The sequence below is a fragment of the Phocoena phocoena genome, chromosome 18, assembly GCF_963924675.1.
Source record: "Phocoena phocoena chromosome 18, mPhoPho1.1, whole genome shotgun sequence".
Classification (NCBI taxonomy): Eukaryota; Metazoa; Chordata; class Mammalia; order Artiodactyla; family Phocoenidae; genus Phocoena; species Phocoena phocoena.
The window spans coordinates 76,958,103-76,976,137 of NC_089236.1; the positions used below are offsets into that span (position 1 = coordinate 76,958,103).

An 18,035-nucleotide genomic window follows, 5' to 3' on the forward strand; every position below is an offset into this window, starting at 1 on the left:
TTTGTTCGTATGTCATCTGACATGCAGTAAATAAGATTCCTACTTGAGAAGAATGAGGCATTTGAGTTCTATTTCCAATACTCCAGGAACAGAGTGTAGGACAAATTGGAGATGGGGTGGCCTTCCAGCTTGCATAATGAGAAAGGAAATGTATTCAGGGCTCCCGGTAGGAACTATGCAGTCCTCAACTGCAAAAGCATTTGAGGGGTTTGCTTTTGCATAATATAACATTTACTTCCCTGATGAAACCAATCACGACGTGATTTATTTTCCTGAAGCCACAACTGAAGGACTTGCCTTAGTCTTAGTTCCAGAGGGACCCATTAACAACACATTACCTTCTGAGTTAGTCAGACTAAGAGTAATAATCAGCCATGAATCTTATCAATGGGATTTTTATATATGTCTGTACAATTTCAGAATTCTAAGTCAAGAAATACAGCTTTTTCAGGGGATCATGTGGACACATGTTCTGTGGCACGTGAATCAGCTCTTCTAGGGACATCTACTAAGACCAGATAGTTGAGTGGTGGGGGTAGAGCCACTGCAGCTGGGGTGTCTCACCCATGTCCAGTGGCAAGGAAAGAAAGAAAGGGAGGGAAGGAGGAGGGAGGGGAGGGAGGGGGAGGGAAGGAGGGACTGATGGAAAGGGGAAAGAAGGGAGAAAAGGTCTCCCACAATTGTCATCCATCTAGAAAGAGTGAAGGCAGGAAACTTAAGTATGCACAGAGTGATTTTGTAATTTCATGTATATACTCTTAAAAATGAATGTCAGAAAATGTAGTTAAAAATAATTATCACGAAAAACATAATTCTTTGCCTCAATTTTTAGTAATTAGTTTAAGTTCAACGTTTGCTTATTTTTCAGTTTGTTTCAGTCAGTTGTTTTTAGGGCCTAATATGTCCCAGGCACCGTTGGGCATGTGAAGAGCAATGAGATGTGATCTGTGATTAGGGAAGTTCCCGACCCCCCCAGGAAGGTCTCTACAGGAAATAACACCTGGTCATTCAGCCGCACAGACCAGTGGGGGATTAATGGGTTGAAATTGCAATGAATGAACCCAACTAAAACATTCAGCACCGCGTTTCAGTTTCACCCTCTCTTTGAAAGAGCCTCATTACTCCTGAAAGAATAGAAAATATTCTCCCCCAGTGCCCCCTCTCCCTGGGCATCACGTTGGATAAGACCCTCTCTGAAACTCTATGCCTTGGCAAAAAAGAGTAACCTGATTATCTCCCACCTCTTAGTATTGAAATCAGCAAGGATGCCCTGTAGTTCTGTGTCTTAATTGATTCTTTAACCAATGAAGCTTGGGTAGATATGCAAAACGTTATTCTCCTGGCTGGAGACTAAAGGAAAGGAATCATTAGCAAAGTCTACTTAAGGCTATTGCCTCAAGTAACTTCTTTTCAAACTCTGAATAACCGAAACAAAATGAAATGCACTTTAAGAAGATAATCTGAAATCTTTAGGACCTTATAATGACCTTTTCCTTAGGTAAGGGAACTCTGAAATATCTAACTTGACCTGTTCAAATAAAGAAGTATCTTCGTATGGTTATAGAAAATATAATGTGGTTCACTCTGGATGGTAAGGTGAGCAGTACAACTTACGTGGAGGGAATATGCTACCACTTTGACCTATTTTTTAATTTTCTTTTTACTATATTACAGCAGTCTTTTGGAAAACCTGTGCAGACTTGCTAAGGTATAGGAAAGCAGTATATAGATCGCACACACACACACACACACATACACACACACACGGCAAAACCCCACATTTTAATACATAAAGCTATTAATGTGATGTTCCTTTTTATGTAAAGTTACGGATTTGGATATTATATGAACCATGTTAACTGTATCCACATTGCAATACAGACTCCAGGAAGAAGAATAGGGTGAAACTTTCATTTGTTTGGCCTGAGTTTAGTGACAGGTTATTGGGAGGAGGCCTACAGGAAATCTTGCCTGATAAATTTTACAGAGCTCATTAAAGAATGTAGAGCAAGGGTGACAATTGATGTGACTACATTTTTAAGAATGAAAGCGCGTCTATCATTGTATTTAGGCTGGGATGCGCAAAGAGTCAAGCGGTGGGCTGAGAGGTGCTTGAGGGAGAGCCCTTTGAAGCTAAAAGGTGTGTGATAGTCGTATGTAATATGTTCCATCCATTAATGTCTACAGATGATGCTTTTTGTTGGAAAACAGTTTTTGGAAAGAGGAAAACCAACCAGAAGCCATTAGCTCAGCCTTTATTAAAACGACTGTCGTGTGAGAACAGCTCTCAAATGAGTTTCTGTGGAGAGCAAGGAGCTTGAAGATTTAACAGGCTAGTTTGGGGAAGATCAAAGTTCATACAGGAGTTCTCCGTTCAGACTCTGAAGGCAGGGCCGCTTCTCTTGTGTTAGGACAACCAGACATGTCTAGGGCAGCCAGCATAGAGGCGTGCCCGGTTTAGCAGCCAGGGATTGGGTACTCTGGGCTTGGCAAGGGGTGTGGGGAGGAGTGTACTGGCGGCTAGGGTCTTGCCTGTCAAGGGTCAGTTGAACCTTTTTGGACCATGAGAGTTTCTCACAAAGTATCTAATATAATTTGTCTTCAAAAATAATTCCAATTTGCTATGTGATCTTGCTGGCTGTATCTAACGTAAACTTTTCTGGGTCTGTTTCCTCAATAAGATAGAAATGAAAGTTTGGATCTGCTTTCTATGTTGACAGTATATATAATGTTAAATTTGTTTGGTTTCACTTACAGGCTGGAGCTAATGTCCTTCTCCAGGACGTCAATGGAAATATCCCACTGGACTATACCACGGAAGGGACAGAATCGAGCTCCATCCTATTGACCTACCTGGATGAAAATGGTAGGCAGATGCCTTGAAAAACCATAGAAAGATAGAAGAAGAGATAGGGCGGTAGAATTTAAGTGTATATATTTTAGGTGTGCTTACATGATTTCAGACGGACGTCGTTTCCCTCGATTGTGTGAAATGAGGTCTTGTTCCGTGCAGCGTTTCATAGTTGGTTTAGTTTTGCAAGCTGGCGGAAATCTGGAGACCAACCCGTGCAGGGACCTTTTAACAGGCATCCAAAGTCCATAATTAGCCGGACTGGGTTTGTAATTATAATCTGTTCTCCACTGGGAGGGGAAGGGAAGGGAAGCAGCACAAGTGAATTTTGAGTTAATGAGCGTGAGGTTCACGTGAAGTGTGTGCTCTTAGGAGTGTCCTGCCTCCGAAGAATCCCACTCAGGTGAGTGAGGACCAAAGTCAAGGGCAGTTTGCACAGCATCCCAACATCCACTCCTGGGGACACATGGAAACTCAACCCTTGTCAGAAGAAAGCCCCACGGTCATGGTGCCGGCTGAAACGATGAGGCTGGGCCCCCAAATGTATTCGCTGACACAGCCTGAGGGTATAATTTCCCGAGTGAGTTCAGCCTTGGCCAAGTGTGAGGCGTTTGGAACCCTGAGCCCCATAATGGTGTTAAACTAAAGGAATGTGCCCCGTCGTTCCTTTTTCTTTCTTTCAGCTCTTCAGGTATAAAGAACACCAAAGAAATTCCAGTTCCTTCAAGTATGATCTTTTGTCAGAGAAAAAGGTCAGCATATTTAAGAGGCACGTCGTGCCTGGGACCCTATCCTTCTTGCCTCTAAGAAAAGCCTGCACATCTGCCTCTCTGCTCTCTGTGCTCTGTACCTGCTCCAGATCACTTGTCTCCAAAGGTTTATTCTCAGGAGGGCTTAGAACAATAATAACTAGTGCTTAGCAGCCGTGGGTTCTTAAAAAATAACTTGTCTCATTAATTCTGAAAGCAAGGTAAGCGATGTCATCTTCATTGGAGAAACTGCGAGCTGTGCCGTGGTTCTGAGGGTCACCAAGTCGTGGCCCCGGGTGACGGGCCGTGGGGAAGAGTCATTCCCTGGTACCCACTCCTACAGGAGGGACGTAGTGCTTTCTCGCGTCTCGTCAGCTGTGACTTCTTGTTCCACTGCTGGGAAGGTTATCATTTGGATCTTTGCAAAACTTAACTTGGAGTGCGCGATTCTGAATCTGAGTGAGGAACGCGGCTGTCTTATTTATCTGTGCCAGTTCTGTGGGATCGTTTCCTGTTCTCATTGTTCTGAATTTGTAATAGCTACAGTCATGTATCTTTCCCTTTGGCAACTAAAATTAAGTATCTTTCTTTGCAAAAGAATGAACTTTACTTCTTCACCTTTCCAACTCATGGGAGCATTTTGTTTGCTAAGGACGCTGAGTGTTTGTAAGAACAGTGTTACTATTCCATATAAAGAAAAATAAGTGTATTCCTTTAAGAGGCTGATTTAAAAATGATTAAGGAGGGCTTCCCTGGTGGCACAGTGGTTGAGAGTCCGCCTGCCGATGCAGGGGACACGGGTTCGTGCCCCGGTCTGGGAGGATCCCACATGCCGCGGAGCGGCTGGGCCCGTGAGCCATGGCCGCTGAGCCTGCGCGTCCGGAGCCTGTGCTCCGCAACGGGAGAGGCCACAACAGTGAGAGGCCCATGTACAGCAAAAAAAAAAAAAGAAAAAAATGATTAAGGCAAAAATTGAGAAGGAGATACTGACTCTGAATGGTTAGGAGAAAATCTGTCACGACGATGGCTGTCACAATCCGTTTGTGAGATACATGTTTGCCGGAACAAATGCGCTTTAACATCTCTTACATTTTTAATTCTGTTTTCCATTTGTCCCTGCTGTTGCACTGGCCTCTGCCTTTCATCTTTCTGCACCTCCTTCACCCCATTCACAGTCTGGTTCCATTTCTGCCCACATCCTTCCTCCTTATCTGGATCAGCTGCCGTAGTTCCAGTAAATACTGTCTAATTCAGTTTATTCTCCGCATCCTCCCCTGTCCCGTTGGTGCGCTTTTAGAGTTATCGGTTGTGACAGCATGGGCTGATACTGTTAGAAATTTCTAATGTTCCAAGATGGGATTTTCATTATTTGGTGCACTGCGTTCTTCTAACTGGGCGGGGGAAAACCTTGAATTCTCACTCTGCATCATCCAGCTTCAAATCGGAGTACTTATCACACTGTCACACGAGGACACATGTGGGAGAAGACAGGCCAGGTAGCGAGCACGCCGATTACATGGAAAATCGCTGGTCACAGGTTCTAACTGTACCATCACCGCTGGCATACACGGTTCCCCTGGTCACGGCAATTAACCTCAGCTCACTGCCTGAGCTTCCTGGGCCGGAAAACAAGACAGCAAGGAGTTCTGATCAAGCATCTGGTGCAGATGAGATCTCCGGTGCACGACAAGCCAGCTGGCGTTCAAGGAAAGCAACTGATTATTAAATGAGCCAGCAGAGAAAGGAAGCACTGCGGGGAGAGCTCAAGGTGTCCAGAAAAGATGCTCACCGTGGAAAACGACACATAGGTCTATGTTTCCAAGTCCCTGAAGAGTAAAACAAACCCTTTTTACTTTGCCCTTCGTATAGCATCACCTGTGGCCCTTTCTCCTGTCTTTCAAATCCATCCTTTGAGAAAAAGGGCTCATAATTCTTCTGAGTTCCTAATTTCCTCTCCTGAGCCCACTGAAGTTCTGCTTCCTCCCCTACCGATCTGGACACGTCCCTACGGTGATTGCCACTGCCCTCGGCTCTCTATCCAGCTGTCACTTTTCTGCTCTCCTGCATCATCTCCCTGTGACGTTCAGTGACCTTGATCACACTCTCCTATGAAAAGGCTCACCTGCTCTGATCTGCCCATAGCTTTTCTCCCTTCTTTTAGTTTCCTTTGGATGCACCACTTACGTAGTTGGTTGTTCGCAAGGCTTTGTCTTTGAGCATCTTCTCTCTACACGCTGTCCCTGGTCATCTTCCCCTCTTCCTAGTGTCCTTAGCAGCTACCTGACCCCAGGGTTACTCTGGCAGCTTAGATATCTTTCAAGACCTTCTGCTTTGCACCTGCAATTTCATTATGTGTCTTGTGTCTTTGACTTGTATGTCAGACAAGTTGAAATAACGTGTCCAGTGTGGACCTTCATGTTGTGCTTTCACACTCTCTCTGTATTCTCTTTACCTTTACACCCAGAAATCTGAGTATCTGAACATCACTTTTCTTCTCCTGAATCCCTCACGTCGAATTGTCACCAAATCTTACAGATTCTTTCCTTGACATCTTTCTAAGAAGTCCACATATCTCACCAGCCGCGCTATTACTGCCCTAGTTAAAACCCCAGTCTTTCTATTTTGGAAGAGCCTTGGAAAATGGTCTTCTTAACTCCAGACTTAGCCCTCCCTCTGCGTTTTTCAGAGACTTCCAGATTCATCAGTCTGCAGATGACCTTGTATGTTTCTCTTGCTTAACAAAGTTCATTCAAAGTGCTGTTCCTTCACCCACCCCTTCGGGATCATCCCATTATTGGGGTGACAGTGATCCCGATTTGCCTGGGACGGTCCCACATTAAGCCTGTGGTCAGAGTCGGGGGAAAGGGTTTGGTAGAGGTTACAACACCGTTCTGGCTTAAACTGGTTTATTTCTCTTTTGCTAGAACAACGTTCATCATTAACCTGCTTCACTTTTTTGCTTCCGTCAAGTCTGGGATCTCTTCGGAAGCTTACCATAGTGACAAAAATTGAGATTAGATGCAATTCTCGGAGCTTCGGGAACCCCAGGGTACAACCATGGGGTGGGTCATGTCATAGCATAGTGATAAAATGATCTGTGATAGCAAGTACAGAATACCCCGGATACAGGATGGATAATGGAGAAAAGGAAACGCTGAATTGTTACAAAACAATATTACCTTGAGAGGGTCAGTTAAGGAAGGGTAAGATAAGGTTCGGATTGACTTGAGATGTTAATGTGGTTTCGGTTCTTCACAAGCATTTATTGATATAATCAAATGTAATCAGGTAGCAGTAATTAGTATCACATGTAATAACTTGTGCATTTCAGGTAAATGATTGGTTTCTTATGTCTGAAATTAAACAAAAAATTACTAAGTTCCTTTCAAAATAGTAAATCTAAGCAGGGCATGTATTAATTTTTTCAAGAAACAGTATGAAAATAAAACTGAACTTCTTTTCAAAAAGAGAGGATTGGCCCGTTATCCGCTACAAAAGAATAGATTTCTTATGGGCTGTAGTCATCTTGTTTGGCTTTTTTCCAGAAGCATCTTAAGAAATTTGACCAAGAAGTGAGGGGATTTCCATTCTATTGTCTTACCAAAAATAGATCTGTGGTTTTTTTTCCCTGAACACGTCGGAAAAAATCTAAAAATCACATCTTAATCGGTATCGTATTTGATTCAAAATAAAGTTTTAAAATAATGGGGTACAATGTCATAATATTCCCCTCATATCTTCACAACAGTCACCAGAAATAGATTGTTTCCACCTAATATGTTGTAATGTGCGTGAGTCTGAAATGAGTGACAGCTAATCTCTTTTAATTTGTGTCTTTCATCTTTGAGCCCTATTCTTTTTTTATCACTCAATTTTAATTACATGTTTAAATAATTCTCTAAAAGATGCATACCACTTCAGTAAACATGCAATATTATGAAAGTTAAAATAATATGGCCTTAGAGTAGGGCAGCCATTAGGTTTTTCTGCTACTTCAGCATATGCAAAAGTGAACACTGACATCTGAGAAACAGTGTTTTCCAGATATGACTCACGTGTCAAATTCCATAACCCTAAAAATAGGAATAGAGTGCCAGTTTTAGCTGGTTGTTTAGAAACCTCCAATGTGCCTATTAGGGAAATCTGTCAGTTCTTCTGCAATGGCGTCTGATGATGAGGAAGCTGAGGTGTGGCTTTGGTGTTTCTCATTCTTGTGTCTACTAAAATGGGTTTACTTTGAACTGAGTGTTTGAAACAAGCTACACTATTCAAATATTGCATTTGGCTTTATTTTGTTTGGTTTTTCCCTGCCTCCTTATTGTAAAGAAAAACACTCCTAAATGCGTGGCAGGTGATCCATGTACCAGAAGGCTGACTAGTAATGAAATGACAGGTCCCTTTCATTGAGTGCTTCCTGCAAGCTAAATCCTGTTTTATATGCTGTATGTGTTTTGACTCATTCTCACGACAACTGGTGAAATAAACTGTCAGCCCCTTTTGCAGATGAGGAAACTGAGGCAGAGGATAAGTTACCTGCCCCCACTGGCACAAATAGTAAGTGCAAGACACAGCACTAGAACTCCAGAGCATTTCTGCTCTGGAGTTCATCCAGGCTCGGAGAACAAGGGATGTAGGGAGGCAGGCGTGGTGCGCTCTAGGGGGACACGACAGCCGATGGGCACCATGCTGGGCTGTGCCACACAGACAGGTCTTATAAACGTTACCCATAGCTTTGTTCCTTTGGGATACGTATTATTATCTGAGTGACGGAGGATACAGACAATCAGGCTAAGTAACTTTCCCAGAGTCACCCTGGGGAGGTCGGCCACAGACCAGGCACAGCCAGGAGGATCACTCCAGCCTTTTTGCTCGAGCCCACTGCTCTCTCTCCATGTTTGTGGCAAGGACTCAATCAGATAAGAGATAGAAATTGCTCAGAAGTGTGGCTGGCTCATAGCAAACACTTGCTGAGGGACAGATGTCATCTCCTCAGCAGCAGCGGCATTAATCTCACTATGACTGTTATTATTACTTTCACTTGGAATGAGGTGGATTATTTCCCCTTAGTAAACACCTATTATGTCCAGGAACCAACGTTAGGGACAGGGGATGCAGAAATGCAGAGATATACGCTACCATGGAGATTACACCACCATGAAAGCTCAGGTTGAAATATATACTGGATAGAGGTATGAGCAGGTGAGCTGGACTGAGTCTTCTCTGCATAAATCACCCACCGCATTGAAGCCGGGCTATCAGTCTTCACTCCATTTTAGTTTATTTCTCCTTATTGACATTAATAGTCATGAAACCATCATTTGGAGCATCCTTGAAAAAATAATTTGAAGGCAAGTGGCAAAAATAGTACAGAGAGGTCCCAGATACCCTTCATCCAGATTCCCCTAGCATTACAAATGCACACAGCCGTGGTGTATTCATCCACGCTAAGAAAGTTAACAATGGTACAATACTGTTAAGTGTTAAGTAAACTACAGGCTTTATTCAGAATTTTCCAGTTTTCCCGCTAAATCCTTTTTCTAGTCCAGGACACTGCATTGCTTTTAGGAGCAACTATTTTAATGAGGAAAATCATAGGGAACAGAAAGTATGTCTTTACAGCTCATTTCAATTCAATGCAGGTACTTTACCATACTTGGGGCAGTCTATGCTGATGATTTATACTAAAACAGAAATCCACTGAAAGCCTGCCATGGCTAAGGCATCCTATCACATTTGGGGATATAATAAGAGGAAAATTATTCAAGACTCTAGCTGGAAATAAGACTGCCTGCCAAGAGAAACAATTATGGATGCTTTGAGTGAGAATTCAAATTGGAAGAGGAGCTTCAAAGAGGAAGGAACACGTTGAAAAATATAAGATAAAATTAAATTTTTACCCCCTGCAGCTGAGAAGCAGTGTACATTCTGTTTGAAAAAGGCTCTTTCCCCCCCAGGAGTGGATCTGACATCACTGCGGCAGATGAAGCTTCAGAGACCGATGAGCATGCTAACAGACGTCAAACACTTCTTGTCATGTGGAGGAAACGTTAACGAGAAAAATAATGATGGCGTAACACTGGTAAGTTACCACGCTTCACCAGGAGACACTGCTTAAGTTGAGAACGTACGTTGATTTCTAAAACGTAGAATTATACACAGTTAACTTCTAAATAATGTTTTTTATTTTTCTGATTATAAAAGTAATACATATTTATTGCAGAAATTTTGCAAAGAGGAAAATGCAAATCACTTATACCATCACCCAACGTTTATCTGTTGATACATTCTCTTTAAGGCTTCCTTGTATGCATGTTTTTCCTACAAATTTAGAGTAAAATGCAAATCACTTATACCATCACCCAACGTTTATCTGTTGATACATTCTCTTTAAGCCTTCCTTGTATGCATGTTTTTCCTACGAATTTAGAGTAATTTTTATCCATTATTTTGTCAATGTGATTTTTGAGATGGAACTTACAGGGGAATGTTTTCATTTTAATTTTAAGCAAAAGAAACTGAGTTACTCTGATGAATGAATTTCTGAATTCAAGCAAACCCCTGTCATTCCTTTTCTTTTTTTTTTGCTATCAGGCACAGCTGGAGAAGATTAAACACACAACAATTAAATTTGGATTGATTTTAATGTAAACACAATGTCTAATCATCAAAATAAGAACGTTTGGTCCTCTTGACCCATAAAAATTACCTGGGCTGGGCATGCTGGGGTTAAAATTAATGATTGTGGAAATACATAAATGTATTAAGTTTCGGGAAAGTAAATTAGGGCAGCAGAAGGGATTATGAGCTCTGAAGCATGGGGTGCATAGAATTTGGTCGGAACCAGTTTTAGAGAGTGGTCCAGTTTCTACAACGTGGGGAAAATATGGTGTGAGGTTGAGCACGGTAGATGAGGAAAGCGACGTAACCAAATGGATATGAGTTGTGTGACACCTGATAGCTTTACAGACTTATTAAGTGCAAGGTAAGTGCCTTGAGACTTCTCGATAGAATCATCTTCCTAGATACTGATGTTGGCCTTTGGGATGTAAATTTCAGAAGGCTATCAGAAATGGAACTCTAAGCTGTAGGAAAAGAAAAGAGAGCGTGTTTAGAGTTTATTGAAAAAGAACACATTCAAATGGAAAAACATTCCAACTAGTTTATTGAGGAACTATTTACTGATCGTGACCTGTGAACAAAATCGTAGTGAACAAAACCACAAAAGTCCTTTTGTCATGGGCTCACATTTCATTGGGGGAAGACAGGTAATTAATATACAGCATAAATGAGCTAAATATATAGCATATTACTAATAATAAATGCAAATGAGAAATAGTAAAACAAGACGGGGCATGCTGGGTATACAGTTGACATTTTGCGTAGGTAGACAGGTAAGGTCTCACTCTCGAGAAGAGTTCCGAGTGATGGCCTGAAAGAAGTCTGCGCACACTGTAGGTGTGAAGGAGGAGCATTCCAGGCTAAACGGTGTAAGTGCAAAGGCCCTGAGGCAGGGCCAGGTATGGTGTGATTGATAAACAGCGCGGAGGCTAGTGTGGATGAGCAGAGAAAACAGGAGGAGAGGGGTCACCAGGACCAGATCACACAGCATCTCGTGGGCCTGTGCGAGGACTGTGACAGTTACACTGTGTGAGACGAGAATAGATTGAAGGGTTCTGAAGAGGGCATCCTACTCCTGTTCTAAAAGGATCCCTCATTCTGACTGCTGTGATAAGGACGGACTGTCAGAGGACGAGGGTGAAGCTGAGAGTTCAGTTAGAAGGCTTTTGCTTTAATCTAACAAGCGATGATGCAACTCAGACCAAGATGGTAGACGCTGGAGTGATGAGAAGTGGCTCATTTCAGTCTACATTGAAAGAAGGTCCATTGGAATTTCCTGGCCGGAATGTGATGAGAGAGGAAGGAAAGACTTCAGAATGGCTCCGGTATTTCTAGTTTGAACAACTGGAATGATGGAGTTGACGCCGAATGAGATAGAGAAGGCTCAGAACCGGGCTCAGAACAGGGAGGATCAGGGTGGATTCTGGAAATGTGAAGTTAAAAGTGCCTCTTGGCCGACGTCATGGAGGTGCCGAGTCTGTGGTTGGATACTGGAGTCTGGAATTTGGGCGATGCCTGCACTGGAGAAGCAGTTTGGGGATCTTTAGCATGTACATGCTGTTGAGGCCCTTGACCCTGCATGAAGTCACTGATTTGATACAGAAGGAAAGAGGACTGGGGACTGAGCCGTGGAGCACAGGAAAAGAGGAAGATCCAGAAATGAGATGGGAAGAGGAACTCCCAAGGTGGGAGGAAAACCAAGAGTATATGAGATGTCCCGGGAGCCCAGTAAAGAAAGCGTGAGGAGGAGGGATGATTAACTATCAAGGTAACACTGCTGAGAGGTCAAGGAGACGGAGGTGGAGACTCAGCGGCCAGCCTTGGTAACTTGGGAGTCCTCCGTCTTCTCATCGGGACAGCTTTGGTGGAACAGTGAGGTCAAAATCCGGACGAGAGTGGGCTGTTTAATTAACAGCTCATTTAAGGCAGGAACTATGTTAATTAACACATCTAACGCATCGTGAAAACCCAGTGGAGTCTGTGTTTCTTTGTTTGGCAGAAGATATTACAACTTCATGTTGTTTTTTTTGGAAATCACAGCGAAATAAAAACAGTACATGGGCTTCAATCCCCGCTCAATAAAAGGACCTACATACCTCAGAAGATAAGCTATTAAAAGAATCAATACACAGCAATAAATTGCTATCATTTTCAACCATCTGCAATTTTGACATTCCTGGTCACTTTTATTATTGAACAGAGAACACAAGTGTGGCATATAATTATTCTGTAATAACTAAATCTTGTTCTGTTATTGAGGTTGTGATCATCTTTGAGCTTTGTACGAAGAAAGTCACAGTGAACGGGAAGTCCTTCCCTGAGGGTCACAGCACTTGGCAAATAGCAGATTCTTTGATTCTTTTGTCTGAGTTGGTTGGTCGATTATGTTAATAGCTGCCACTCCTGGAGCTGTCTTTCTGTAAAGGGCATGTGGATGGTGTGTTCCTGACTGTTGTTGCTGATCATGATAAGAAGACAGTCTTGGCCGCAGGCGGATTTCCACATCCTGAGTTGGAATGTCAGTTGTGGTTCAAAATCAGGCGCAGTGCCCCACGCTGTTACACTGTATGTGCAAAAGAGGTGAAACTGTCAACAAAATACTCAAGGAGGATCAACTCCTAGTAAGATGGTTTTTATGTTGCTTTTTCTTCCTTTTTTAGGAACATGCAATAAAAAAACCAAATATAAGGGAGCTCTTTTTAAGATTTTTTTATTAAAAAAATTTTTGGAGTATAGTTGATTTACAATGTTGTATTAGTTTCAGGTGTACAGCCCAGTGATTCAGTTGTCCATATATATATTATTTTTCAGATTCTTTTCTGCTATAGGTTATTGCAAGATATTGAGTATACTTCCCTGGGCTACACGGGAGAACTTTGTTGTTTGTCTGTTTTATGTAGAGTAGTGTGTATATGTTAATCCCAAACTCCTAATTTATCCCTCCCACCACCAAGATAGCTCTTTTAAAAAAGATCTCTTAGTTTATGTTAATATTCTTCTGAAAAGAAAACAAAAGCTTTAGAAAAGGATACAGTTCCCCCAAAAATGCCACGTTACAGAGCATATGAAAAGGAGTTCCTGAGTTCGGGTTCATAAATACTCTTTGAAAGCACTGATAACTAGTATATATGTTATCAAGAAGCTGGTTCTTTCCTGTTCTGTCACAGAATTTGATATATCACATCTGGCCTTGAGCCATATTTACTTGGTTTGTTGGAAAATACTTAATTATCCATGAAGTGCAAAATATCAAGCAATTTTATTTTTGTTTCCTTTTTTTAAATTTCGGTAGCACTGTTTCATCCTTACTTCTGGAAGAAGACTTAGCCAGTGTCATCAGTTTTCTGGTCACATCTAGGGAATAAAGCTTTTGTGGTTACTTTCTGTCACCGTACATAGCCTCGATTTAGAGATTAGAGTGTCTGGACATATATAATAATGAAAACTTCCAACTTGCATGAAGTCAGGCCTCACTTGTTTTTTATTAGGATGATTTTTAAATCTTCTGTTGTGATGAAGTGGAATGACTCAGAGTTAGGTGTTTGGCTTTTGTTCTGAGATGACCTAGGATTAAATGTGCCGGTCGCCCTAGATGTCACTGGTAGCTCCTGCTGTGGGGCTATGTTCTAAATGGAGGAACTGGAGTTTTCTACATGGAAACAAATCTATTCATAAAGGGGTCGATCCTATGAGCTTCGTATCATTAGTATGCGAGGTGGCGATAAGCCACGCTTCGCACACACAGCCATGCCAACCTCGCTGGTGTGCCAGGGGAAACAAGCAAGTGTGTAAATTGTGCACGTGTTCTAGAGACGAACATTATAATACCGAATTGGTATGTGAGGCAGGGGAGGATTGCAGGAAGAACATTTGCATATTTAAACAAATAAATTGTGGAGTGAATGCAAGGTTTGTAAGGAGCATTCACACTGCAGCGTTATCCTTGTAGCCCGGCCAACTTGGATGTCCGCTCGCCTTTGCTATTTCAAAATGTGAGTGCTGGGCATGCAGAGGAACGTGGCTTCAGCCCACGGTGGCCCTGCTTCCCTGGGTCAGTTACCTCAGTGATCTAATCCACAACTTCTCCAGCTGCAAAATTGGGATGGTGACTGTCCCATAGGTTGTTCTGAAGAGAAGAAATAATTTAGAACTTTTATGCAGGACGTTTGTGAAACCACTTTAATGTCCTGTTCTGTGTTGTAACTGGGTAGGTGATTTCCAGCTTGCGATAACTTTGCATGAGGACTGTGCTTCCAAAAAGCTGTTGCTAATTCTCTACGGGAACAACCACTGCCTCTGTGGTTCTCATAGCAGGAGAGGGGTATTCTAAGATGTCATGTGATCAACACTTACACATTTTGGCACCAATACCGTCCAGCCATGGTCAGGACAAGGCAGGACTATAAATTCCATTTCAGAAAACAGACACTTTTTTTCTTTTTTGCGGTACGCGGGCCTCTCACTGCTGTGGCCTCTCCCATTGTGGAGCACAGGCTCCGGACGCGCAGGCTTAGCGGCCATGGCTCACGGGCCCAGCTGCTCCGCGGCACGTGGGATCTTCCCGGACCGGGACACGAACCCGTGTCCCCTGCATCGGCAGGCGGACTCTCAACCACTGCGTCACCAGGGAAGCCCAGAAAATAGACACTTTTAAGTTAAAAAATTTTAACTTGAAGTCGAACTTCCATGATGAGAAACGGTACCCACCCATAGGTCTAGTGACTTAAGGATACAGAACTTGATTGCCAGTAGAATCAAAGTAATGGCTCTAAACTCCTGGTATGTTACTAGGATGATTTTTAAATATTCTGTTATCTCTTGCGATGAAGTGGAGTGACTCAAAGTTGGTACCTTTTTTTAGATTCCACACATATGCCGTATGATAAATGATACAAATGAACTTAAATACAAAACAGAAATAGACCCATAGACATAGAAAACAAACTTAATTACCAAAAGGAGAAAGAGGGGGAGGGGTAAATTAGGAGCTTTGGATTAACATATACACACTGCTCTATATAAAATAAACAAACAACAAAGACCTACTGTATAGCACAGGGAACTATATTCAGTATTTTGTAATAACCTATAAGGGAAAAGGATCCGAAAAAGAATATATATATATATATATATAATAAAACTGAATCACTTCTATATACCTGAAACTAACACGACATTGTAAATCAACCATACTTAAAAAAAAAGTTAGGTGTTTTGCTTTTATTCTGAGATAACCGAGGATTAAATGTGCCTGCTGCCCTAGATGTCACTGGTAGCCCCTGCTTTGTATTGCTTTGCTGCTAAGTTAGGCAAGACGGTTTTCCTTTTAGTCTTTACCTCGTGTGTAGCTCAGGGGATGACTTGGGTGAGAGTTGGGCCGAGTTCTGAATGGTGGAACCGGAGTTTTGCCACATGGAAGACAAATCTGCTCACGAAGGGGTTGATCCTACGAACTTCGCATCTTAGTATGAGGCGCTCACCAACTAGTGGACCCATTCTTCATGCAGGCTTATGCTACAAGTGAACATCTGAAATCCAGATGTTAGTGCATATAGCAGGGTAACTTGCCAGTCACTGACTGATTATTCAAATAATATGAAATAAAGTTAGAAGCAGGAGAAAGGTGAGTTCTTGAGGAAAGTACGTAAAATCATATTTCTCTAAGATAGCTGTGGATATATCATTCTAGGGATGGTTTGCTGGAATGTTAACGAGATGAATTCTGTGTGTAACCAAGTGTGGCAATCTCTTAATGTTTATACCTTAAGTTAGATTGAATTATTTGTTGTTCTAATGTAGTTGACATAAACATATAAATGTCACTGTAGATTGAAGAGCATAATTAAGTCCAAAGATAGAAAAGCAAACTTTTTTCTGAATTTTATCAAAATTAATATTGAATAAGCCCTTTTGACTTTATTGTAATCTTGTCTTTGTAATAAAAATGGCAAGGAGTCGAGCTACAAGATTCCATGCTACAAAACCTACAAGTTGTTGTTTTTATTACTTTTAAATGAGTTCTTCATTTTCCTTTCCTTATAGATTCCTCTTCTTAATTATTATGATTACAAATTCCACCATGTAGTTACTTAATAACCTAGTTTAAATTGAGGATGATGATAATTTACTTACCGATAAAACCTGTTGCCAAGAAACAGGAATTCCCCCATAGGAAAATTTGAAAAATTCCTCCAAACCCTGATCCCATCATGGTAGTTCCTGAGGCTTCATTTCTAAGCTTCAGTTTGCATTGAGAAACTCAACTGGGAGAATATTAAAATGATAGCTACATAATCATTTTAGAGCTTGTTGGCATTAATTCATCCTTTCTACTGCTCCTGTCCCTTTTTTTTTTGCGGTACGGGGGCCTCTCACTGCTGTGGCCTCTCCCGTTGCGGAGCACAGGCTCCGGACGCGCAGGCTCAGCGGCCATGGCCCACGGGCCCAGCCGCCCTGCGGCATGTGGGATCTTCCCGGACCGGGGCACGAACCCGCGTCCCCTGCATCGGCAGGCGGACTCTCAACCACTGCGCCACCAGGGAAGCCCCTCCTGTCCCTTTTACATGTATGTAGCCGTGGCAATGATCACATTTCCTGTGGTCATTTATATCTTTGAGTCCCCCTCCTATAACACCAAATACAGGGCTGGAATTTTAGAGCTAGTCAGTACATGTGTGACTTTGGGGCAAGAAGTGGTAAATTACTGAGATATTATATTTTGTATTTACAAGTATTCAGATTATAGTAGAAAGAGGCACTGGAGAGGGAAGTAGGAATTACATGGAAAAGTACACATTGTCAGAGTCAGAAGGAAAATAATAAATAATTAACCTATAACCCTTTTTTCAAAGAATGATGACATCCACTCGTACCCAATAAAATTACATACATGTTCTTTTTAAAAAGGTCTCTGTGTTTTAGATCCGATACTTTATTAAATGCGTGTCTTTCAACCGCTGAATAAACTACGTTGCTGTCCCTGCTTTTTTAAGTTAAATGACAAAATATCTCTTCGTTGCAGTTGCATATGGCATGTGCAAGTGGCTACAAGGAAGTGGTATGTCTTCTCCTGGAACATGGCGGGGATCTCAATGTAGCAGATAATCAGTACTGGACCCCACTCCACTTGGCAGCAAAGTACGGCCAGGTAAAATAATGTTCTGGGTTATTTTTAAAGAATTATTTCATGATCAGTGCATCATTTCATATTTTGTTTTCAGATTATGTACTAACATTACGTAACTTGACTTTTAATGGAATCGTCTTACTAAACAAATATGTTTGTGGTTGAAAGAAAACATTTACTTTTAGAAGGACACACTCATAGCCTACATTCCTCAGAACTCTGCGTGTTGTAGTCAGAATCATTGGAGAAATAATCAAAACTTAGAAACAGTCTTTATAGAATGGACTTAATACTATTTTCTTAATATTATATAGTTCTTCTCAGCGTACAGTTTCATGAGTCTAGGGTAATTGTGTTTGTTTTCTAGAGTTAGTAGATGTAAAGCAAAATTACATGTTATATTTTATTTTTCTCTATAAATTATATTTCATTTTCATGAATGAAGGATGGGTAGCAGAGTTCTTTCTCTGAATTGACGCTTGGCTGTAGCTAATATGTCTCGAGTTACTATTGCACAAACTAATTTCTCACTAGATACTAATATACCATGAAGAAGAAGCAAACTTTAACTTCTAAATAATTTATATGGGTGAATGTGATCCAGCGGTGTTCATAATAATTTATTAATATTACAGTTGATTTACAAAAACTACATAATATGTTATGTTAGAGAAAGTCTTAGTGGTAACAG

At 41.6% G+C, this 18,035-nt stretch overlaps 1 protein-coding gene across 1 annotated transcript in view; it reads left to right on the forward strand.

The window, feature by feature from the left end:
- Positions 1-18,035, forward strand: part of MYO16 (myosin XVI) — a 404,938-nt gene that overhangs the window by 79,396 nt on the left and 307,507 nt on the right. The window contains exons 4-6 of the mRNA XM_065896022.1: positions 2,758-2,866; positions 9,555-9,679; positions 17,240-17,365. Of these exons, the coding sequence (XP_065752094.1) occupies positions 2,758-2,866; positions 9,555-9,679; positions 17,240-17,365 (360 nt within the window). The remainder of the gene's footprint in view (positions 1-2,757; positions 2,867-9,554; positions 9,680-17,239; positions 17,366-18,035) is intronic.